Genomic DNA, 25,284 nt, shown 5'->3' with positions numbered 1-25,284 from the left:
CTAACAGGAGCTAGGAGTCCAAGGAAAGCTCGGATTCTTCCCAGAAGCCCGCACGAGGACGTTCCCTTTTCGAGAAAACTGAGTGCCGCAGATCGCCACACTCCCATTGATATCGAGGGGATTTTTTAGTTCAGACCGTCGAGTTGTCTCGCACCTTGCCCAGAATCGCTCTCGAACAAGGAAAATCGGAAATACACGATTCAGTAATTTATTATTCATTAGTTATATATTCCTCGCTCGCAAGTATTGACACTTGTCGGGGTCACGACCATCATGGTATCCGAAATTTCAAATCGTAGCTTTATCATGAGGCATTCTCAGGACTTTTTTCCCGGGCGCTCAGGATGAGACGGATCAACCTCCAGACTGGATCTTCAATTGCTCCACAGTCTTCCACTCTGGTATCTCAGGGAAGAAATACTACCGAATGGCACATGCGAACTTTAGACGCCTGAATACATTCTCACCGATTATGTCGATATCTCCGTCGACTACTTCGGAGCTATTTGGAATCGACGACATGACTCGTGGAACACTCCGGAAGACGAGCAATATTTTATACACTCTCCAACACTCCCATTCGAGACTACTATGTTTCACTCCAGCGGACGGGCGGGGAACAATCATCGAAAGTCCATTCGACGGCTGAGTAGAAAGGGGGATTCCGTTACCACAGCAACGATGATTTGGATGATTCCGGTGTTTTGGCACTCGAGTCGATGGTATGAGTATTACTTCCTACAGGATATGTACAGCACGGAAGTACCGCAGCACAATCGGCGGCCGATGACTGAGGACACAAATTCTGAGAATGTTCACGCTGGATGAAGATAATGTGGGGGAAAAATTTCGCTCGCTCTCTAAACAGGCATGATGACGACGACTATACAAATACCATCTGGGCCGGCGTATCACAATGTAGCGGCAGCGCGAGGCGCACATCAAGACGACGCAGTCAAGTCGAAGCTGTTTGCTCAGCACATACAGAGACAGAGAGCAAGCAACTAACCCGAGCGAACACCGACCGGATTGAAGTCCCTCAAGATTGAATCAAAGGGCGAACGTTTGTCTTCATTTGCAGATGTAGGTTTCGGTGCGGCTCTCGCACAGCTTGCAAGTGACATAGCAGCACCAGTGGAATTGACAGTCGCATCGTTCAGTTATCCGTTTGACCTGGAAAGTTCAAAGTCTCTGAGACATTCTTCGAGGATAATGAGTCGGCCTCGAGCGAGAGGAAATCGCTCGGGATTGCCTCGACCGATCACAAGCGAAACGTTTGCAGGCCACTCACGATTCGTCGAGCCCCTCTGCCGCAGCACAGATAGTCGCAACTGTCGGATCCTTTCGAATGTTTGTTGCAGACTCGACCGGTTGTGCCGAGAATCTTCTTCTTGGCGTTCCTGTCGCAGAAATCCGGAGACTCGTGAATGTGGACCAGGCTATCTCTCGAGTACGGAACGCGACGCTTCCCCCTTCGTTGCTTCTTCAGACCTTCTGCTGAGATCTGCAATTGATTGCGTAGGATAAATTCTCGAAGGTATTGTATATCTATTGCGAGTAAGTTTTTTGAAGCTGAGTCCACGGAATCCTCGCCCCATATTCTCCAAAACAACGGAATATAACTCAGAGAGGACCTGGGTCCTCGTCATCATTTTCTCCGGGAGCCGTGGTCGTAACATTGTCGATATCCCCGTCGAATTTCGCATTCCTATACAGGAATAGTTGGAGCGTAACGATTCTTGCCAGCTGCACCACTGGGCAGCGCGCCTCGTCTCCCCGCTTCCGCCATCCTCCCCTCCTTTTATCGCCCACCACCTGATACATGGGATTTTGATCGCGACCGTGGCCTCTAAATCGAGACGACTTTCGTGGGAGAGATATCGAACGTGGTCACAGCGGGGAAATATTGACACGAGATGCTCTCGATATTAGAGAGTGTGGATTCCCTTCTCCATGGAAGGGCTGCCAGAACACAGCCCTGTCAGGTCTGATATTCGAGTGTATGGCTGAATATAGGAGCCGATCTGTTGGCTCGACCTCCAACGCCAATAATCGCTACTCCGCGAAGTTCCGGTAGAAAACTCTCATTTCAAATTCGCTGTAACCTGAGATCCGCTGTCTGCCCCATCTTCCGAGCGTCGATTCGCCAGTCACCACCCGAAGCTGAAAGGCTGACTGTGCTCTCCGGGGGGGAACTAGAATGAAATCTGATCTTTTTTATTGAAGAGCTTCCATGTCCCCACCGTTCCTCTCCCCGAGGAGAAATCTTAGCGAGGACCGGCGGTCTGAAGTTCTTAAAGCCTGCGCCGCGATGGCAGCGCCCTTGCGTCTTGCGTCATAGGGGAATAACTACCAAGAGAAGGCGTACATAGATTCCTAAGTTGCTTAGAGGCCCCGTATTCATCCCTCGTCGAAGGAGTGGAGGGGAAGGGTTTCCGACTGACTGAGACGATCCGTCCCCGGGGTGGAAACTCTATCGTACCAATTAATCCGCGAACCGAAGGATGTCACCCCGTGGTCTGCTTCGTCTTTAGGTCAAGTCTTCGAGTCGGCAAGAAACGATTCCGGCAAAGTATTCACGCATCAGTCCAGTCCCGGGTCCTCTAATAATATTCTCGAAATTCCGTATTAAGAGGCTACACTGACGAGTATAATTTTTTCGTTCGGTATCGAGCGAGGTCATTTCTGTCTAGACTCTAGAGCCAGTTCGCCCGCACGGAGTTTGAGCTCAGTACGGACTATAAGCGTGTCAACCTTGTCTATTCCGCAAGATTAAGCCCCGAAAGGGACAGCGTGCGCAAAAGGGAATCGTTGACAAAGTTGACAGCGAGATTTGCTGATGTGGCAAACTCGTTTTTCTTGCTCTGATCCAGCCGATAGAAGAGGGAGTGAAGGGAAACGAACCGCCAGTATCGCTTAAATCTTCCCTGACTATCGATGCCACCGCCAAGGATACAGCGGAAGGAGCAGCGACTGCCACGGCTGTGCTGCTAGCGGTATAGTTTCGGAAGCGCCCGCCTTCTCCGGGATTCCTGCTCGACTCCTGAAACAGGTTCCATGTCCTGAGTTGGCATAAAGGATGGGTTGAACAGGATATTCGACCTGACCGCTCTCTGCCAAACTGCCCGGCGACCGCCATAGTGGCTGTCAGCCGTCGCCTGTGGAGTCTCGCTCAAGGGATCTCGGCTGAGCTGTTAAATACGCAACGTAAAGCGAAGCAACTGGAGGAAAACATTTTTACAGCTGAGAGCGGTGTTGGCGGTAGCAGCAGCGTCAGCGTCGCTCGCAACGACAACGAAGACAGCGACTGCAAACTGCAAACGCTTCGGGTGGGGCAACTCGGCAAACAAGAATCTCGTCATAGGCCGTTACTGCCGCGTTCCTCACTCTGTTTTCTCGCGATTCTTATCCGTGGTGTTATGGTTGTTGTTATTGTTGTTCTTGCTGGTGCACTTTCCTGTGCGCCGTCGTTTTCGGCCGCCGAATGTTCCAGGGATCTCATTGGAGTGAATCGAGTAAAAAAGATGGGGAAAATAAGAGGACATCTCTTCTCATCGTGCCCCAGGTCTTGTTCCACCGGGAAGAGGAAACGGCTTCAACGGTTCCAATAAACTCCCTCGGCAACAAGGCATAGCGGTTCTCGAACATCGAAGGCTTACTCCGGAATAGCTAGATAGAAGAGATGATCCCACGTTATCAGCACGATGAAGCCTGAAGTCGAAAAGGGAGAGGGGTTGGAGTGACGGCGGGACCATTCCAAGTTCACGAAGCTGCGCGCACCGAGCCTTGTGAGCGGTCTGTATGCACTTCGAGCTCGCCACCGATACATGTGCGATTGGGCTTCGCCTTATAGCACCAGCCGAGACTACTCCTGCTCGATATGGCGTTTTGGTAACGTGCGGGAACTCATTCCGGGCATTGATCGTTGTCGGATCCGAAAGAGAAAAATGAAGAGCCTCTGATTGAATCTCAGAGCGAAACCGCGCTTTCCCGGTAGGGGATGATTTCCTAGCTCTCTCTCTCTCGTGGTTCGGGCCGGAGGGGAAATGAAGACTGCATGGTATCACGTTGCAAGCACTCAACAACCATCCCTCAGAACTTCCGGTGTACGAGAAGCGAAACGAATGGAATGTGGAAAAACTCATTAGAGCCTTCTCGAACGTCTTCAATCGTTCTCTGGTGGATCGATTCGTTCATTTCCCGTTACGCCAATGACGCGGATTCCGGTCCGCAAGGGGGGTTGTTCCCCTCACAATTGTTTTTTGTTCCCGGGAGAACAAAACATGGCTGCGTCGTCACGGCATGGCATCGGCGCCAACGAACTACGAAAGAGAAAGATATCGACCCCTGACTCGCGTCCGGACCTCGCTTGGTCTGCCAGCGAGGGTGTCTCGCTCGCTCCACTGGCTGGATGTTCGCTCCAAAGTTTATTATCATAATATAGCAGTGAAAAGAGGCTTGGAAAAGTTCTCCAAGTTTTCAGCAAGCCGGCCAGCACCCATCTCATATCTGTCGTTGGTGGGAGAGCCCCTCTGCTGCCTCCGTCGCCTGACTAGTGAAGGCGCCCGTCCGCCGGACGACCGACCGTACCGCGGCGACGTTCAACATGCAGCAACAGAAGCGGACAGTGGTTCGCGGATATTGGGGAAAGATGGAGATCATATGGAAGTGTTCGAAGCGAACTAGCTGGCGTGACTAGCTTGTCACTCACTTTGTCTTACGACGCGGCCAACGAGCCGGTCGCGGAGTAGGATCCGGTCTTCCTACTCGAAGACCGGATTCATCAAGTGCAAGGAACTGCACGAACCCCGCGACGGACCTATCTCGATGTGCATACTCGATAAGCTTCTGCGGCGCAGGACTAATCGGCTGCTGGAGCATCTTGAGGCAACCCGGACAGCGCCGAGACGAGCTCCAGCCGCAGAGAACGAAGCCCGTTTGGGATTTCGACTCGCCGAACTCAACGAGGAGCTTGTTTGTTCCCGCCTGGGTTCTCCCAAAGGGCCAACGGATGTCCCCGATGAGACCGCGCTTAACTAAGGTCGGTGCACTGCGTGTTTATTGCTCTATAATTCACTTGTCAGGAAGACCTGGCTCATTAGATGACTGTGATGGTCGTGGCTGTAAAGGACATGTCTGGTTTGGTCTTTTTCCGTCCTCATCGGGTGTCTCGCTTCCCGTGAACCCGTTCGTTCGCTTTTACAACAACGAACCCACCGATGGATGGACGACACACGACACAATAAGAGACGAGCGGGATGCAAAAGGGACGGCTCACTAACAACAAAGAAGTAATTGTCAATGAACGCATTAGTTGAGGCCGGGAGCGGTGAGCAGAAAGACAGCTTGGAACACTGAGCGCTCAACGTTCCGTCGGCGGGCAATCGGGACATCAGCCATCGTCGCGTCGGTTAAGCCTAACGAGCGAACGGGAAACGGAAACGCTCGTTTTGAGAGAGACGAAACGCTTGCTTAGCGAATGGAGGCCATCGTGGTCGTCTTCCGCCGCAACCCGTCCTACTCCTCGGCCTAATTCCTTCTCCCCGTCCGTTGTCATTCAATCTACCCCTGCTCGAATGATTCTCCTCGTCGTCGTTCCTTCGAGAGAAGTCTACTCCGAACGCCACGGTCTTGTTCCTAATCGTTGCTGCTCCCATCTCCGAGCCTCTCATCCCTTAGCACCTCACGGTCCGCAGCCCTCGAGTTCCCATGGTCATCGTCGTCGTCGTCGTCTCACACGCGTTATGATACTTTCGTTCCGCTCGTCCGTACCTGGACTCATCCCAAGGACTTCTTGCTGAACATGCGACTCTGAGATCGGAACACAGAAAGGATGGACAACATTCAGTCATCTGACCCTTGGTCGAGGCGGGGCAATATTACCCTGATGGAAAGATTCTCCCACGATAGTCGCCGTTCATCGGCAGCGTTCGAACGGTCGGCCATGGAGTGAATTCACTGTCCAGAGGGGACCAGAGCATCTGCTCGAGAAGCACAAAACGCCGACGAGACGGAAGTTTCCTCCTTCTCCTAATGGAACGTCTGCGTAGAACGCCCAGCGTTCGCATTTCCCCCTTGGCCGATAGCGTGTCATACGAGTACCCTACGTTCTGATGGTTTTATCGTTTCTGTCTGAACGCCGATGAATCTTCGAGATATTCCGAAATTTTCACGGTTTGTCCGAATGAATGCTTCATACCTTTTCGTGCTGCGGATAAACCGTACGACGCGAACTCACTGCCGCGACCCTTAGAGTTTGGAGTGCACCCCTCATTTCACTCCTAGGGTTCCGAACCGTGCCAGCTTGGCCCCCAAACTGAGTTCCACTCAGGAAGCGATTCATTCGGCGCAAACGTCTGGATGAAATTGTCGAGACACCGGGGTCTGACAGATCGACATGATTCACAGCTCTGTCCAAACCACAGAAGTCTTGAGTAGGATAAATTTTCTGAGATCCTTGTTTTACAATCAGGCTTAGCATCTTATCCGCCTATGTTTTCCGACGTATTGTACGTCTGCGAGGATTCCGTCCATGAATCTATTTGAAGCTTCCTTAAGGGAGCTCCTGCGACCCTCGAGTATCCATCGCATAGAGCCGATCAGGGAAATTATGAACGATACACGAACTTGTTGCTCACTCGTGCGAAGGAAGCATCAGAACCCCGACGAAATGAGACACCGACGTTTGTTCTTGAAAAATGATCGCGAGAGCTTTTCCCCTGACTACCTTCCTCCGGGGAAGAGCGCAAGGGAGAAAAGACAATGATTCAGTTTTTTCCCCGATTCTTTGGGTTCCTCATGCGGAAACGCGTGCGCGCAGACTTGAGCGCGGCAGCCCCCGATCAGCATCTAATCGAACATTCTTATCGGTTCAGGAAGGACGATCCCGACAACATTTCCAAATATAAATCGCAGCGGATCACTGAGCCGATGATACGTCCGCCACGTCTAGAAGGCGTGGGAGGAATTCAGGGATATTCCCAAAACGACGCCAGGGAGCGAGGGAGAGGCGAGATTGGCAGTCTCCTATCTGCTTGGCCCCTCTTTCTATGCGGCCGGCTGGAACCGTAGACACAGACGTCGACGTCTTCTCTCGGTGGTGTATGTCACCGCTTTGGGTGACAACGCTTCAATATCGGTCCCGGCAGCAAGGACGATGATGCCAACGACGACAAGACGGCGATCACAACAACGAATTCCCCGATACGACAGATTTGCTCGAGTGAATTTCATAACTTGCAGCATCAACACCTGCTACAAGCGCAGATGTTGGTTGGTAGAGAAATCTGTGGCTGTTCTCCTTACGGAATTGCCTCTCGTTCCCACGATACCCTGAATCCTGCTGCTTGACAGGAGAAGAGATCGCTCTCCATCCCTCTGAAGTCCGCGGGATCTTTCTCGGAGTTGAATCACGGGAGTCAACGAACTTCGGGCGGCATCGCTCCAAATCTTCGTGTTTGTGGAGCCAATCGAGATCCCGGCAGGGTCGGCTCGGAAGAGCGCGCTGGAACACCCGCAAATGGATTGAGCATACAGACGAATAATGATTGTTCGTTTCTCGGGGTGAAGCATCAACTAATTGAATTGTTCCCAGTGATCTCCTCAGAGTGACGAGCGCTCTTTAATCCAATAATCATCTTTCAGTCAGCCCAGATGCGGGGAAGATTCGAATGGAGCGTCACTTTGGCGCGTAGAGCCCCTAATTTCGTTTTGCCGGAGGATGCTCATACAGCACAAGAGTCCGACGCAGCAGCTCAAACCAGTCGTAGCGTCTGCGCCATACTTCGGTGTCTGCCACTCTGGCGTTTCCCGTAGGCTCCCATAGGGAGCTCAAGGGGTGCAAGCGGAGTATTGATTGGCTTGGTATTCATTTTGCCGATTCTCTGTCGAGCCGGATAATTCCACGAATCATCACCAACTGACGAAATTATGACTAGACAAAGAAGTTTCTCTTCTCCGACTGCAGTCAATATCAATTAGGCGCAGGAGGTGAAGTCGGGCGATGGAGGATGAGGCGCTCTCTGCTAATTCGTCACAGCGATACATTAACCAGAAGCTAGCCCCGATTCCTCGAGGGGATCGATCCGGTGCCTCGTGTCGGTTACACTGCCGCGGAAACGAGCGGTGGTGCATATGGAACACGCCTCTCTTTTCTCCGGCACGCATTCAGCCTGCGAGCGAGCTATCGTTTCCACGAGGGCTAAGAGTTGCATCGGAGGGGCGTGAATGGGGAGGAAACTAAAAAGACTCGACCAGATGACAGGTTGCCTTTTGTGGAGAGATCTCCCGAGACTGGGGAGCGCGGCTGCTTGAGCGGGCGGGTATGGAAGGGTTTGGTCGAGCGACGCGATGGGGAGCGCGAGTAGCTGGGAGGGTGGGCTCGGCAAATTCGACTCCGTCGAAGCGGGGATGAGAGGGTTCGGACGCGGGCGACTTAGTTGGGATTGAAATACACAACAGCAACGCTTGCGAACATATGTACATACATAGGTATATCAGAGAGCAGCGATATTTTCGTCTGAACCGGTTAGAGATGAGGCTAAAAGAGTTTAGTCCTTCCCTATCTAGCTGCGGAGCGGGCCTCGTGTCCTGGGGGAAGTCCAATATCCGTTTCGGAACAAGTAGTGTCAGCAGATTCACGGGGAACGTTCTTGAATAATTCAGTGTCAGACTCCGCAGAGTAAAATTACAGATAGGCACTGGCATCGAAAGGAGGAGCGAACGCTATAGAATACTCGTATTCTCGATATTTTGCCTCTGCATGCGATGTTCTCCAATTTCACGAGACTCCTATGAGCACACGAGTCCTGCAGACAGGTCCGTTATCGTTCCGGTGGACGGGCCGGCGCCGCGCCTCCTGCGAGGGCACTGTCGACTCGAAGACTGAAGTTCCGGCCCCGAGAATTTTGACGGGTGCGTTTGACAGCTTTCGAGAATTTCGTGGGGAAGGAAGCGAAGGCTCGAGGATTACTCGCCGTCTGTCCCGCCAGGAGCGTCGCGCTCTCATGTCGGACGTCTCTGTTGGACCTCACGGATCGAACTAATGAACGAACAGGTGGAATGAGCGGACGGACGGGGTACGAGGGATCAGAGCGAGACTCTACAATGTCTTGGGGAATCCCTTCCAATGAATGAGTCGCTCTTGGCGAAAAGTTCCAGATCGCAGGATTGAGAAAAATATGTTTTCATCGACTTCTGGAGAATCCATCATAACGTCCCTTAAAGCGCCACGCAAGTCAGGGTCATCGACGGGGGATCCTCCCATCATTTTTCGAATCTTGTTCACTTTGGAACCTCCACAGCTGAGCTACCTACATATGCACGAGCGAAATGCGAGCCGTCGGGCATTCAGCTGTTCTGAGCTCTACATTTGCTCAGCTGTTTCTCACGAGATGTATCGTCAAGTCTAGGGAATATTCCACCGCGACCCAGACTGCGCGGCTGATCAACGAGCGCAGGATGCCGCCGCCGTCAGTCTCTCGGTCCACTTACCTGGATCGAGTTTTCGTATTTCTCCTTAAGGAAACCTCCAATATCTTCGAAGTTCGGCAACAGCATCCAACAGGTCTTCACTTCACAGGATCCGGATATTCCATGGCATCGGCATCGAAGTCTCATGTTTTTTCTTTGGAAACGATATTCGCGAGCGTCAGAACCTCAATATCGGGGAGAAACACGTGTGTCTTCCCCGGACGGAAAAGACACACAGCCAGTCCAAATATTACCTGATAGCGATGCGGCCAGCCTGATTGTTATGGAGATTCATGAGCGATCGGAGTGTGTTCTTTTCAGATTCCCTTTCAGCGACATCGATGAACTCTTTCGCGACATCGAGTCCTTGTGCGATATTTGCTGAACAACCTCCCCACTTCCAACCTCTTCCACTCTTGTGACCTGTTGGTTTGTTCGGATCGCAGCCGCAGTCTGTCAAATTCCCTGCGAACGGACACGACACACGACTATGAGAATCGTGCAAGATTCCCTTAGGTTATCCGAGTCAAAGGGATTGATTTCGAAGAAATTGTCCCGTGGAGAGCTCCTCCAACTATTCCGAGCGAATCTTGAATTCCGTTCTGAAATACCTGCTGAGCAAGCTCGCGAAACCGAGTGCACGACACCTGCGGATGTCACAGCAAAGATGAAAGCGGCTTCACGTGACGCTGAAATAATAGGATTGAAAAGACCAGTGAATCGTCAATGGTGAACATGTATAGCTTGCGAATCAATCTTTCGATCAGGAAAGCCGGTCCCAGGCGGCACCACTCCCAACAGCGACCCTGCATACCAATTAGCGAATCATTGCCCGATCCGGGGAGCTATTGCTCGATGTGATTTTCAAATTGTTTGGCACGAATTGAAACTCCCCTGGATGGCGGGGTATCGCGCGAGCCCCGCGACCCCGCGCTCCGTGTACCACCTGAGCGCCCGCCTCTTGACTGACTTGGACTCACATCGACTCGAGGGATTATATGTATGAATTTTTAATACACGAGTGTCGTCGAGCTCCGCAAACCCGCCTGGCTCCGTTGACCCATGCAGGAAACTCAGGTGGTCGCTTTGCGCGATTGGGATCCCGAGAGAGAGCCTTGATTAGCGGGAGCTTGAAGTTCGAATGGGTGGGTGAGGAGGAGCGAGGTCGTCTCGGAGGACTCCCTTCTGCACGCTTGGATTTTAAACCAATCGAAAATAATCTCGTTGCAGGCAGCGACTTTTCCTTTCGGCAAATCCCTCTAAAGTCTCACTTGGTGACTAGAAAACCGCGAAATGCGACCAAGCCGGTGGCGGTATATGGAGGTGGAGCTGAAATCTCCATTCTCCAGGTTTGAATCAGACGGGGATACCGGTACCGGCGTATGGACTATAGGCTTCGCTTCGGCTTGAATATAGTATACCGGCGGATAATTATTCCCGGGGAGAGGGAATGGGACATTCCTACGGTGTCCGGTTACATTCAATCGGGGAAAATGACCGGAAGCCTGGACGCAAGAGGAATTTCGTCCCGAAAATGTTCGCTTGGCGAGGGTCTTTGCAGGCTTGAGTTTCCGAGCTGAGCTCGAGCCTCAATCGGGAACCGAATGAAAGGAAGTTTGACCCACTTGAGTTTGCAGGAGTGGATCTTTGAAAATCAGTCTCTCTTCTCACGGTGCGGTGGACGAATCCAAAAACATCCAGTGCGGTCGTTGGAAAGGTCCCGCACGAATCTCGCATTAGCATTCCACATCGGTTCTCTCCTATGGAGCTGTTCCTCACAAATCTAAACGTTCCGCTCCTCCACAGCTGAAACCCGAGGAGAGCTCCGAACCGAGACGTCGACTTTCGAGGGCGCTCAAAATTAAAGCTGTGCTTCCTGCTCGAGTACATCCGGGTCACCGAATCTCAGCGTCGCAGTAAGCGGCTTGCTTTCTCGGCCAGAGTCCGATATCTACGTTGGACGCGTTCTCACACCGGAATCAAAAGCTTCCTACGCTACTGGTATCGGTTGGCTAGCACGCCGTCAATCTCCGACGTGGATTCGGAAAGGAATCTCGGTCTACTCGAGAAAGGAACTCATATCTCTTTATGGCGCTCCGTTCTCCTGGTCCCTCCGTCGTCGGCTCCTTCCGCCGCGTTCGGGAACAACAATATCACTTCCGTTGCAACATTCCCGGTCTCTCCTCCGTGGAACATTGAGTTGGTCCGTGTCTCCTCCCGCACATACCGGAAATCTTTCCCTTGTTGTCGACTTGACGAATGCTATTTGAGGCGTCCGGATTCAGCGGTGGGTACTGGGGAGCGGTCCTTGATTTCCACGCTGACAAGCTCCTGGCTCCTTCCGCTGCGAATGTTTCGGAAGCCGCCGACGGAACCAGTCGCGGTAATAGATGTGCAGTCGAAAATTGAGTAATGCGCGAAGAAATGGAAGCGGGGAACGCGACTCAAGCATCGCATACCTCGAGGAACCCTCTATCAAAACGATCTCGCGTGTTCCGCTCGCTCGAACGCGTAGCTCGGGAGGGCGGTGGGGGAGAAGAATTTCCACCTGTGGAAAGCTCGGGATAATAGTGGCGTCTTTCAGCAATTCAGATGTCATCCCAAGGCGGGAGGCGAAGCCTTCCGAAGGCTTCGTGATGGTATCGTCCTTGGCGCATTCGTCAATCGCCTCGTCTCTCGATTCGGCAGTCGCGGGACTGACTTCTGATGAGACGCGGAGTGAAATGCAGCGGAATGTTTTTCCGTCGCGAGGGATATGCACGGACCACTCATAGAAAGAGAATTCCAGGGATTTTCCTCTCCACTGGATGTTTGCCATCGTTGGTCATTCCTTCTGATTTCCCCCGATAGGTCCTCTAGTCTTCGGAATACTCGGAAAGAGGAACCGGAGAATCGGGAGGAATTTCCAGGGGAGAAACCGGAGAGGATCTTCCCGAAAGGAGGTCCACGGATGTTCGCTTCGGCCGCCTCCGTATCTTGACAAATACACTCCACTCTTATCGAGACCGATTGGACCTCCCATTCATTCTCCTCTGTCACTTCACAATTCCATTGCAACAGGCCAATCGCTCCCCAAAAAATATCAGAGAGCAGCGGCTGGTCCACCATAGAGCGGGGTTGGGAATGTCCACCTATAACTCCCTGCGAAATCTTAGTGTATTCAGAAGATGGGATAATTACCAGGGCTGCGAGAAAATCGCGGCGATCGCGGAACTCGCGGGAAGCGCGAATTTTCGTCTCCCTCTAGCGACTCTCTTGATTCCCAAGATTTCCATTTTGTCTACTACATTTACTCATCCAAGCAAGTTCGATCATGGAATAAGAGTCAAGGCAATCTGTCGGGATCCGGAACTCTCCCGCGCTCGGAGAGCTTCCAACCTTTGCCCGAATCCGGCTTCGAGTCTCAAGCCGCAATTTCGGCGATATTGTGCCGCGATAAAAGACCTAATGATCACTATCCGACTCCGTCATTGGGAATCCCCCCAACGGTGAAGACAAGCTGGACGCTTCAGAGCAAAGATTTCCGTTTAATCATCATTTAAACCTCGACTGCTTTCGCACTTCTGCTTCGTCGGCACTGGGATTCATTACGTTTCGGAGATTTTCCGGAGCATGCGAGCAAGCCGCGTGACTTTTTGACGAAGCAATTACGGCCGCTGAAAGTGAGCCCCGGGGCCCGCGTCACCGACGCGCCTCCCCTCACCCCTTTGTTCCCTTCCTAAAGTAATGCCCACCTGCTGTCCGGGAACCGTCAACTCGCAAAGTGCCAACGCTACGCGACGTGACAAAATACAGAGCAATCAATTCGAGCGACTTAGTCTCGATGCGTGCCATGCGTTCCGCGCGTGACTAACTCATTCGTCGCTGGAAGAAAGCGGAGAAATTCTCCAGGACGTGTTGTCGAACGGAAAAACTGCTGCTCGTCGGGCCGGTACGTCCTGTCGACAGATATGGTGTAGGAAACATATGCGCAGACAAGACGTCCCCAGTTTTCGCGCTTCATCGCGTGAGGTGAGCACAGGGACGCAGCAACACTGTTCCCACCCTCTCCGACTCGTTCCCGCGTGCAACAGGAAAACGAAAACACGATAAGCGTTTTAAGGAAAAAGGTGCTCAAGCCCGACTTCTTCAGATGCGGCGCCAGTTGTCGACACAACTTGTTCATCGGAGCGCAAACAGGGAACATCCGATGCGTCTCTGGGGCATGGGGGAAGTCGAACGGAGGAGCTAGCGAGAACACAGAGAAGGTGCGAACGCAGCAGTGCCGGCTCACCGTTCTCATCGACAAGTTTATAAAACATACTCCAGTTTGTCCCTGCGGTGCTCCAAGTTTTTTTTGAAATTCGATGGGTTGATCATCCAGGCGCAGAGCTCTTGGGGAGTTCCTGAAGTGAAGCTTGGGATCGGCCCACTTTCGGAAACCCACACCGAATGATTCATGATTGACTCTATTTCGAGAGAATCGGAACATCGCTCAATCGTTGAAAAATTGGGTTCAGGTGATGGGACTCAGCATTCGCGAACCTTTAGTTTCCCGCTTCAATCGGCCGTGGGCATACTCCCGGCCGTGTGCGAAGACGGTGAGCCCAATCGCCGCGGTTTACGATGAGCCGCGAAGTAATCCCCGACGAAAACCCGATTACAATACAGATCGAAATCAGATGCGTGGGAGCTCTTCAAAAGTTCCCCGGGAGGTTTCAACTTTGACGAGGTCTCGCTGCTCACCTCTAGGCCTCTAGGCATATGGTGAGGCAGAATTTTGAAAACCCCGTTGCCAAACCGGCTCACCGTTCGGTGTTAACGACCAGTTTGGAGCGGCATCGCTCCGCTAAGTCGGCAAACCTTCTCGACGATCCCAGTCTGCCCGTTTGCATCAGATGGTCCACGCTCGCTTAATCCCACTCCCTTTGGCCTGGACCGAAGATCAGATCGCGGTTGACAGACTGACTCGGGAGTCGACCGGTTGGCAGTCGTTGCCCGCTCGAATGGTTATCGTGAAATGGCCTCCGGCGCAATTGGCCACAAAGCCACTCTCCAGTCTCCTGTTTCTCCTGTGGGAGTCGTTTGAGACATTTATCTGCAGTCGGCAGGCGCGCTCTGTCTTGGTCAGACCGGGCTCAGAAAAGACACGACCAGACCGACGACAGACCCAGCGAGGAGAAGATGGTCAGGCAGACAGAAAAAAAATACTCTCCCGCTACCACTGCTCAAGGAGTGCAAGGAAAACCACAGCGACACCGAACAATAAAACGCCACCAGCGGCAGGGCCAAGTCGGGTGATGTCCTGTTAAATGAACAGGTAGGATCGGGAGAAGCGAGGGAAGAACACTGCCAGGCCTCGTCCACTAGGTGATACGACCGCTGCAGATCACTGACAGGAATTGGATGACAACCGATGGACGGTAACCTTATGTCGCGAGAGTTCCCCTTCACTCCCGCAAACCCATGAGCAAGTATAGATGGGGAGAGAGCGGAGACGATCGCAAATTGGCAGCATGAGATCGTCGTTCCTGTAGCGGTGTCACCTCGCGTAGAGGAAAGGTGTCCAGTGCGGGCCGAAATTGAGCGTTGACCAACGTGGTCGGCTTTCCGAGACCCTCCGCCGCGTGCCGCTATAGACGCTTCCTGACAGATCGAAACGCTGAGCTGAGTTTTTTTCTCTCGATCTTATACTCCAGATAAAGAGAGTAGCGGCGGGCTAGACTTCCTTTCGCAATTCTGAAGATCCTACGGTTTCTACGGTAATCCTGCCGAAAACCCCGGCGAGAACCCCGTGGAGATTGCTGGTAGGAGCCAGCCTAAAGACGCACAACCGCAATCGAGGCTTGCGATTGCGCGTCTCGCGCACGAGACGCTCTGAAATTTCGGTCTCCTCGTCTATTTTCGCAGAAATCGGATTTTCCCGACAACTCCATGGGATCGACTTCGCCAGACTCCCCCAAATGATTATCTCTTTCGATTGCTACCTCAACAGATTAATCAAATTCCCCGGAGGAGCGACTTCGGAACGAACGATCCTGCTCCTGAAGAGGGACACGGCTCATCGCTCGACCGATTTTTCGAAAAGTGGCGCCCTCTAACGCATGCGCGAGGACCGCCCGTTCGCTCCCGTCGGTCGACGATGAGAATGAAGAAGAATCGAACGGGCAGAGCAGCACCACCAAAACATTCTCCGCGCGTGTTGTCGGTTGTCGATGGTTAGCGGGTGCTGAACCGTAGTGACGGAGAGTATTTTGATCAGCCGGTGTTCAACTCGGGGAGCTTCTCCCTACGTTAAACTACTCAATGCAAGCCTTGCGGATCGTCCGACTCCCTCGGAGTTGTGTCTGTTCAGTGCGCCGAATGTCGGCGCAAGCACAGAGCAGATCAGTGCCTTTCCTGAAGCCGAGGACGAATAAACGCGGTCCAGAGAACCCGCGGCTGGAACTATCGAAACCCAAAGCTTTGCGAGAATCTCTAGTGCAAGGCATATTCATTCCTCCGTACTTCGAAGAACGTCTGCTGATCTACCCCGAAGTTCTGGACGATGCCAGGAGGGCTTCCATCGATGAGCTACACGACAATGTTAGAAATTACGTTGACAGTCTCGACCCGAACGCTCTGAGGAAAGAGTTCTCATCGGAGATACGCGAGAAGCTCGGATCCTTCGGTGCTTTCGGCGCCATCATACCTAAGCAGTACGGGGGTCTCGGATTGACCTTCACCGAGTTCGCGCGCTTCATGGAGGCGTTCGGAGGAAACTTGACTTTGGCATCCATACTCGTCGCCCATAATTGCTCGGTGGCGCATTCGATCGACAAATACGGCTCCGAAGAGCTCAAGTCTAAATATCTGCCGAAATTGGCCTCCGGAGAATACCTGGGGGCGTATGCCTTCACGGAAAGCCACTGTGGTTCTGACATGGATGCGTGCAAAAGCACGGCTCGTCAACTTGTAGGAGACGACCACATGGTCGTATCAGGGAAGAAGGTCTTCGTTACCAACGGTCAGTTTGCGGATTTGTTCCTGACTTTTTGCCACGTGGAACACTTCTCTGGCGAACTCGCAGACGAACACCGCAAATCCTCGATTCTCGTCATCGAACGCGACTCTCCCGGCGTGAAAATAAACCGGTCGATTCCCCTCAGAGGACTTCATGGGAATGGTCTGGCGTATGTGACATTCGAGAACGTGCGAGTGGGTAACGAAAAAATCATCGGTGAGTCGGGAGACGCAGCGAAAATAAACAGTTCTATTCATCATGTAATGCGGTTCTCGGTCTCGGCCGCGATTCTTAGCGCACTCAAGACGGTTTACGGTAGACTGGTGGAGGACGTCAACGAGGAAAAATGCGGCTCGAGACTACTCAAAGAGGATCTGACCGTGCAGAAAAAGATCACAGAAATGGCTGCGAATATCTACGCGTTGGAAAGCATACTCTATATGAATGCAGCCATCGAAGACGCGGTCGAAAAGCCTCAAACCGTGCTCGAGATGACGGTCGCCGCGCGTGCCGCCACGGAATACGCGGTGGACTGCGTGGGAACCTGCTTGGACATCTACGGATCGGAGGCTTTCGAGAAAAGTCATCATGCGATCTCTCTGCTGCGCGATCTGAATTGCATCGAATGGTTCCACCAGACGCCAAACTTAGCGAAGTTATTCATTGCGATGAGAGCTGCGCAATTCGCCGGTTCTGTGATGGACTACAGGGTCAAGATCGCCAGAGATCCTTTGACTCATTTCGGGGACATGATTAAGCTGGTAAGACGGGGATATCGATTCGAGAAGGGAGAGAACAAAAAATGTCCTTACGAAAACGTGCTTCACCCCAGCCTCGTGAGTCAAGTCAGGACAGTAAACTCGCTCCACGGAAGACTGGGAGACGTGTTCGAGAGTCTACTTGGCGAGTACGGCGCTCAAATCTTAGACTTCCAAGTTCCGTTGATGAGATGTACCAGAATGATTCAGGATGTCTCGCTGCTGACGGCAGCTCTGTCGAGACTCAACCGTAGCGTTTCGCAGGGATCAGAGAGCGTGGAACTCGAGCTCGAGTTCTTCAATGTGCTTGCGGACAAGTCAAGAAAAAGTCTGGTGCAATACGGGAACGAGGATCTTTTGCTGGAATACTCGACGCTCCAGACTCGACTCGACGTTTTCGAAAAACTACTGCTCGATGGGAAATATACTCTCGAGCACCCTCTAACGAAGAACTTCTGAGTGGCGAACGCGGCCCTCGTAGTGTTTTGTATAAAGATAGCTTTATAAAAATTGATTGGACTGTTGAGTCTGTGTGAGAGAAAGCGATTCATTCATATAAATATACGAGTAAGGAATATTAATAAATGCCCGACGATGACCTACGTGTTTTCCCGGACCACCCGACCCCGACAGCGAGGGGGATTCTTCGCAATCAGGGGAATGCATTACATGGGACTCTGCTCATCCAGAATGACGGCTGACGGTTTCGCGATGAGATAGGTATGCGAATTCGAATAGTGGCGCCACTCGACGCATGCGCACCGCCCGCTCGCCTCTGAGCAAGGACGTTGAGGAGAAAGAAGCAGCTCCAGATGAAAACATTCTCCGCGCGTGAAGGATGTGGTCTGCGTCCGGTGTTCTCTGAACACCTGGGCGATGTCAAGAAATCCCCATTTATTGTGAAGCTAAGGGACGAGTGCTCAATTTTGAGATGTTGCGTTCGCACAGAAGAATCCTGTGGGCTCTGAGGCGGAGCTTCTCCACCGGAATCGATCAGCCCAAACCGAAAAAAGAGTTACCAAATTCAACCCGAAGAAACATGAGATCTTCATGCAGGATCTTCTGGACAGAGAGTCTCCTTTGCTTAGGCTCGGTGAAGAAAAATCGGTTCGGCCACCCTTCCTCAAAGAAATCTTCATGAAGAAGTTTGATGAGCGTTTCCTCACCTACCCCGAGGTGCTCGATACCGGGAGATCGGAAAGCATCAACGCACTCTATGAGCGAGTCAAGGAATATGTGGACGGTCTACCCCCTGACTGCATGCGGGACGGAGTTCCCGCTCAAGTTATGCAGGACTTGAAATCACTAGACGTCTTCAGTATCCTTCTGCCATTCTCCGAAAAAGGACTTGAACTCACGATCACTGAAATGTGCAGGATCTTGGAAGCCTTCGGTTCCCAGCCCTCGTTAGGATCGGTTGTGGCGACGCAAACCGTCGTCGGGATGCGCGCTATTGACCGACTCGCACCGAGTAGATACCGATCGGAACTTTTACCGCTCCTAGCCTCCGGGAAACCGGTTGTCGCATACGCGATCGATGAAGATACTCTCGGCGGGGCGAAAACCTCGGCTCGAATCGATGGCGACGAGTGCGTACTCAACGGCAAGAAAATTTTCGTTCGCTGTGGTGAAACCGCCGAGGTGATTGTCGTCATTTGTGACTTTCAAGGAATGGGGGAATCAGGTCGAGCGGCAATCCTCGTAGATCGGAAAGTCGAAGGCGTAGTCCTGCAGAAGACCTCTTCCCAATTCCATGGTCTCGAAGGCAGCGGCATCTCGACGGTGTACTTCAAAGACGTCAGAGTTCCTCTGGATTGCGTGCTCGGTCTCGAAGGCAAACGATCGCAGCTCGCGGAAAGTATCACCTCGAACATGCGATGCGCTGCTTCTGCGACGGCAATCGGCGCGAGTCGACAGGCTTTCAACGAAGCTTTCAAGCACACGTTCGCCAATGATCGTTTCCGGGCACGTCTTTGCTCCTACCAAGTCATACAAGAGCAGGTGACCGTTATGGCCTCGGAAATATTCGCGATGGAAAGCTGTCTCTACTTCACGCTGGCGATCGACGACGTTGTTCAAGACCCAGACACGGTCATGGAATCTATCGCGACATCCCTTCTCTGTCTGGAGGGTTCGAGTCGGGTACTGAACCAAAGCGCTGACATATTCGGAGCCAGTGGCAGACAGCTGACGCACAACGCGACCCGGTGGCTGGACGATATTGTGACTTCGCCGTTTTTCTTCGACTCGCCTCGCAGTCTTTCAGCTTCGATCGCCCGTATCGGACTCGGAGGCCTCGCGGAGCGAATCGCGAGAGAACCTCAAAAACGACGAGCTCTCGTACCCGTTCTGAGCAGCGAGGACAGTCCCTTGCAGCGGATCGTTTCCAAAGTGAAGAAGGACAACCCGACGAAAAACGGTAAAATCTATCAGTTCCTGCACCCGAGCCTGATCAAGGCTGCCAATATTCTCGATTACTGCCAAAGGAGATTCGGGGACACCTGTGAGGCTCTGGTGCTGAAATTCGGAGAGGACGCTGCCAAGAACGACATTGTCCAGAGTCATGTCACGGAGATGACAATGGACATCTTCTTGCTGACGAACGTACTGTCGAGGTCTTCGCGATCCTACTGCATCGGTCTCTTCAATGGCTACGAAGAGATCAAGGTAGCCAGTGTGGCGTCGAGACTGGTCCTGCCGAGATTCGAGAACCGTTTAGCGGACCTTCACGCGATCCTCGATGGAGGTACGCTCCCCGGGGATTCGAGCGCGGCCTCAATGATCCTCGCAAAAAGAGGATATCCCGTCCTGCATCCAATCAGAAAATTGGCAAAGACACAGATACCCCCGGGGTCGGGTACGATATCGTAGGAAACGTTTTGTAAATAGTCACAGATTCTGAATGCAGATGTCCCCGAGCTCAGGCAGAGGAAAGTTGAATAAATTACACTCGAGTCCTGAATTCAATCGTTCTGTTCTCTCGTACAATGTAGAGGCTCCCGATAGAAGTCGGAGGGAGTTCCTCTATTCCGACGATTTATGCATCCCCGGGAACGAATTCCGACGAAAGCTTCGCTCATTCGACTAGGATTGCAGCGTGCACCTGTTCGAGTCGGAAACGGCACGCGTTCCGGCTGCCGAGCCTCACCTTACGATTCGACTGCTCGCGGAACACTGTTTCCGAAGCGGAGTCGAACGCATACGATTGCGTCAAGTGTTAGGCTTGTCAGATGCAAATTCGTTATATTCTGACTTCGAGCGTAGTCGAGAAGACGGTCTACTCGCAAGATCGTGGGGAAGGCTCACGAAAGGCGCGGCCACTCCGGATTGAGTGTTGACTTTACGCAGGAGAAAGACGGAGCAGGAGATGAGGAGGCAGGAAGAAGAGACGAAGGCGCACAGTCGCTTCATTTTTAATTTGGATGCAAATGTTAAACCGTGCGGAAAAACGAGTTGACACCACCCGAGCGAGCTCGGTTAGACGAGACTTCTCAACGCAAAAACGTCTCCGAAGGAGATCCGTTTCTGACATGCGTCCTCTCGTCCGGTAAATAAATCCTCTCCCGGCTCCACCGCTATTCAGAGATTCATTCAACGCTCATGAGAATCTTTCCGCGCCTCTCCCGAAGGAAATCTGCCAGGGCTAGGCGAGATTTCAATTTAATAGACGAAACGGCTTCTGCTACCGTCTCTCCGAGTCTAGGGGAAGAGCACGTACTACAAATCTCAAACGATTCTCTTCCTGCCGCCCATTAGCGATTTCGTTTCCTTCGGTGAATTTCCCCGAGGACTTCCCGAAGCTCGGCGCGAAGCCTCGAGATTACCAGATTAAAGCAAGCGCGCTCGTCCTTATTGGGCCCAGGGACGCGATAATCGCTTGAACCTCACGTTAAGCCACGTACGTGCGTACGTACGTACGTACGTACGCTCCTACTTCTGTCTGGTTAGACTGAGTCGCCCCTCAAGCCTTGCTGGAACGCTAGCAAACGGTTTGTTCTGTTCCATACGTACCTCGTTGCAGGGTCATGTCGAAAACATTGATGCCTCCTTCGAGAGTGCAATTCCAGCGTTCATTCCGGAATTGTTCCTGGCATTCCACGATTCCTCGACGCGCGCCCTCAGATATGGCCAATAGAGCGTAAGGGTTCCGATGACAGAGGTCCAGTTGTTCTGCCACCAGACCCGGGACGGCGCTACACAGCTCTGACAGCCGTACTGCCAGAGGGTCCACCAGAGGTGTTGGGGAACCGTCATCGACCGAGGGTTGATCGCCTGCCAATCTGTCAGACGACCGGATCGACTGATAGTCAACTAGTCCGAGGTACCTGCAACGGAAATTCAGTGAGTCACTCCTATGTACGCGTCCGTCTATTTCAAGTTTTCTCCGAACTGAATTCATGCAGCGTGACGCTGAGATCTTCGCAGACCTCAGATTGTCGGGAACCGCCATGACCAGGGCCCGCGTGTCGCTCCAGCTCCAGCCGAGCGTACTTCGCGCGTTTCATCTCAAACTATTCTCTCCGAGCAGATATGGAGGCAGCGAATCATCGACCCGGAGGCGGATCGTCGACGAACGCGGTACCTGCATGCGGTTCGCCGGGAACAAACACCGAGGAGAAGCGTCCGGACGCATCCAGTCCTGGTTTACTTGAAACGGAATCCGATGCTATCGGTCTATTCGGTCTATCTCCCAATCTATTCCGTCGACGTCGGTCGGCCTTTACTTCTTCAGAGCTGATTCTGCTTCGAACTATTGGAGGCATGCTTGCTCTTTTATCCGCCCGATCTAATGTATTGATAGAAGCTTCGGCGGCTGAGGTCTTTTCTTTTAGTGGACTAGAGTCCCGAGCGAGCACTAACAACAGTAAACCGATATATCGGAGTGCTCCGTCTCTGGCGAATCTATCGCCGAGATTCTCCACGGGTGGAAGAGAGTGATCCATAACTCCTTAAACTCGGAAGAGTCCGTCCTCGGTCTGAATTGGAGTCCCGCGGGAGCTACGTATCGCATCGGTGATGCGGGGAATGGCGACGGCATGGATGAAATTCGATCATTCTCCATCGGTCACCTGAACTATTATTCCATCAGGTGGCCCATAATTTCCTACACTTGAGGCCTCGTCCCTCAACCTCTATCTCCAGAAGACTCGGACCCAGTTCCGTTTCGGGCCGCTCTTCGCCGCGATTGCGCGTCGATGCATAATTCCCAAACTGAAGTGACACCCGAACCACATTCCCAAGAACCCCTCTTCGAAAGGGGCAGGGAGTCGATGTTCTATGCTTTCATCGATCCTCCGAAATCGTGATCATCCACGGAAGTCATATCCTTTTTTGTCGGGGCCGATTCTTCAATCGTAGGTGGGTCTCGATCGGGACTCTCGCTGATCTTGTCCGCGAGAACGACTTGCCACGCGAGAGATGCGTCTCGACGAGAGGAGCCAGAAATGCGGATACATGGAGAGGCGGGCGATCCGCAACACAGGATAAGAGCTGCAGACGGGGGAGTCTGCTGAAATCTCTCTAAGACATCCTGCTGCTGTTTGGAGCTGTCAAAGTCTGTATTTCAGCTGTTCTCGGCGAACGTCGCAAATTGCACCCTATGGATGGGAGTTGGCGGAGATGCACTGCTCGATCTCTTCACGCCTCGGAAGGAAAGCAGAAGAGGAACGACGAGTCTCTTTTGCAATGGGTACGTTTCTCGCTCTGCCCATAAGGGCAACTCTTGGCAACGAATTGTGGGTTTTACTTCCTGGCCCGAATCGAGATGACGGTGATTGCTTTTTCTTTCCGAAGATAATGTCTGTCTTCGGAGTGGGAGCAGGACTTTTATGATGCTCAGTGCCTTGTCGCTGGGTCGGAGAGACAGATCGTAGACCTTTCGCCGAGCCCGCACGTGCAGAAAAATCTATCCGCCGAGTTTCCTCGGTGTGTTCCCGGATCGACTTCACTTTCGAGTCTCCGAGAAAAATCACTGCAATCAGCGACGGATCCTTGGAATCATCTCTATATACGGGATATGTGATCTGCCGTACCGGAAACGTGTTCTGGGTTGAGGTAAACATTCGAGATCCGAAACGGTATTGCAATGACGCGGCGCGCACAGCGCGGTGTCACCGCTGTTACCCTTCGCCGCACGTGAGTTTTCCTGACCACATATCCGCGTACGTGAGTGAACGAGAACCGCTCGGTGGAATTACGCGGTTGGCTCGATTTCTGCCTCTGTTCATCATTACAGAACAAGAAAAAACCAATGAGTACATGGTTGTGATGGCGGCGGCCGACGCTGAGAGCAGTGATCGGAATAACTAAGCAGGCTTCCGGCTGGTGTCTCTGCAGCCAATTGCCTTGCTGCCCGCATCCCCACAAGCTTGTCAACACACGAGTGAAACTCTTAGCAAGGAGCTCCCTCTGACCGACTCGGGCTGACTGAGAGAAAAATGACAAATGATGATGTACAAGGCTACTCAAAGAGGGAAATGCTTCGTCACTCTGCGCAAGTGACGTCGAAGTCGACGGCGCTAATTGACAGCGGAACAGAAGCATCTCGGTGTTCTTCGACGATCCTTCAAAGACCCAATGGAGACAGTGTCAGCGAGTCTTTTTTCCGCGGATGGTCGAGCAGGTAGCGATGAATTGTCATTTCGATCCCATCCATTTTTATTGTGGGGAAGCTAACCTCAAACAGCTAGCCTCGAGAAGAACGCCGCCGTATACCGTCGACTGATCGACTGCCTCTCGCGCATCACTAGCGTTCCGACCCGTAAATTCTCAGTGTGACTTCAGTTCGTGATCCTCGAGGACTTCAGCCCGGACCTCTACGCTGAGGAATAAGCAGGTCGAGTGAAGGGAACGTCGCGTTCGTCTCTGCCGCGGGGAACTTCGCAGCGTGGCGTCGATGATCACCCAGATGCGTCTCAGACTCCTCAAATCGCAGATTAAATTGAGGATTCGAGGGTAATTTCTAGAGACTGGCGAATGACGTGATCGTCCACACCTTCGATCCGTGGTAGCCGCTTTCTTGCTCCTCATGCTCCACTCCACGTCGATACACCGTCCGAACGACATCGACGGAGGAATTTCCAGGGTTTTGAGACTTTCCATGAATCATGGAGCTTCCCGTCTGGTTCCTCGGAGGGGAGGCTCGATCCAGGAAACAGTTCGAGTCTCTCGAGTCCCATACCGAGTCCGCGAACCTGCCGGGATCTGCCGGGGTCACGTGTCCCAACCTCAAAACTGCAGAAGCGGACCAGGGCTTCGAACGAAATGTAATTATCAAGCCACGTTGGATGCATTTTGAGGGGCATCGAGAGGTATCGGTTCGAAGAGGAATCAAGTGCAGAGTCCTTCTTGGGCATTGGCGAGTCAACTCGCAACTGGTACCCAAGTCCCGAGTCCAAAGTGAATTCGGGAGAAACTTGCTCGCGCTTGGGCACGCATGGAGCAGTAACCGTTGGCGTTTCATCCGATCGGTCCAGCGAGGAAACTTCCCCGACCTGTCAATCGCGACGGGAATGCGCACGGACATTGTAAAATATCTGAATTCCTCTCTCGACTCCTCACTCGAAACGTCTCCGCAATTTTCAGGAATTCCCAGTACCTTCCGGGAATTAATCAGAATTTCCTCTTGATTGGACCGGAAGTTACTCACATCCAACTTCCAGAAGATGCTGTCACGATGCCAATGAAGGCCAGCTGGAGACTCCAGACGAACAGCTCCATTTTGAAATCGGCTGAAAAAAAATCACACACCAGTTGACCAGCACGCGTTCAAAACAGTGGCGCCTCAGGGCGATACGAACTACTCGTCGCAAGCGGAAATTCGCAACTGAGCCACAACATTTCTTCGACCCCTCTCCCAGGACAACCGCCGCCTCTCCACTCGACTCCACTCCACCTCCTGGGCCCGTGACGTCACGCGATTGGATTCTCGGATTGGTCGGTAGCACCAACAAACACGAGTCAGCCCCGCTGGCTTTTTCGAATTAATCGAGGTCCACCGAGTTGCTCAGGACAAACGAGAGGAACATTTTAAGAGCGTTCCTCTGGAAAATCTTGAATTCTGCTTGCACCGAG

The 25,284-nt window shown here is 52.6% G+C and overlaps 1 protein-coding gene across 1 annotated transcript; it reads right to left on the bottom strand.

Moving 5' to 3' along the window:
- Window positions 1-1,071: 1,071 nt before the first annotated feature.
- LOC100906024 (protein Wnt-4) lies at window positions 1,072-25,038 on the bottom strand. Its single transcript, XM_029112325.1, has 7 exons — window positions 24,860-25,038; window positions 21,223-21,536; window positions 10,083-10,160; window positions 9,726-9,936; window positions 9,493-9,625; window positions 1,292-1,504; window positions 1,072-1,173 (listed from the first exon to the last, which is right to left on the bottom strand). Exons 1-7 carry the CDS (start codon window positions 24,928-24,930, stop codon window positions 1,072-1,074), a joined length of 1,122 nt encoding a protein of 373 aa, XP_028968158.1. The 5' UTR covers window positions 24,931-25,038.
- Between the last annotated feature and the right edge of the window lie 246 nt (window positions 25,039-25,284).

This window comes from Galendromus occidentalis, unplaced genomic scaffold (genome assembly GCF_000255335.2).
Source record: "Galendromus occidentalis unplaced genomic scaffold, Mocc_1.1 scf7180000077495, whole genome shotgun sequence".
Taxonomy (NCBI): domain Eukaryota; kingdom Metazoa; phylum Arthropoda; class Arachnida; order Mesostigmata; family Phytoseiidae; genus Galendromus; species Galendromus occidentalis.
This window is presented reverse-complemented; position numbering and strand designations above follow the sequence as displayed.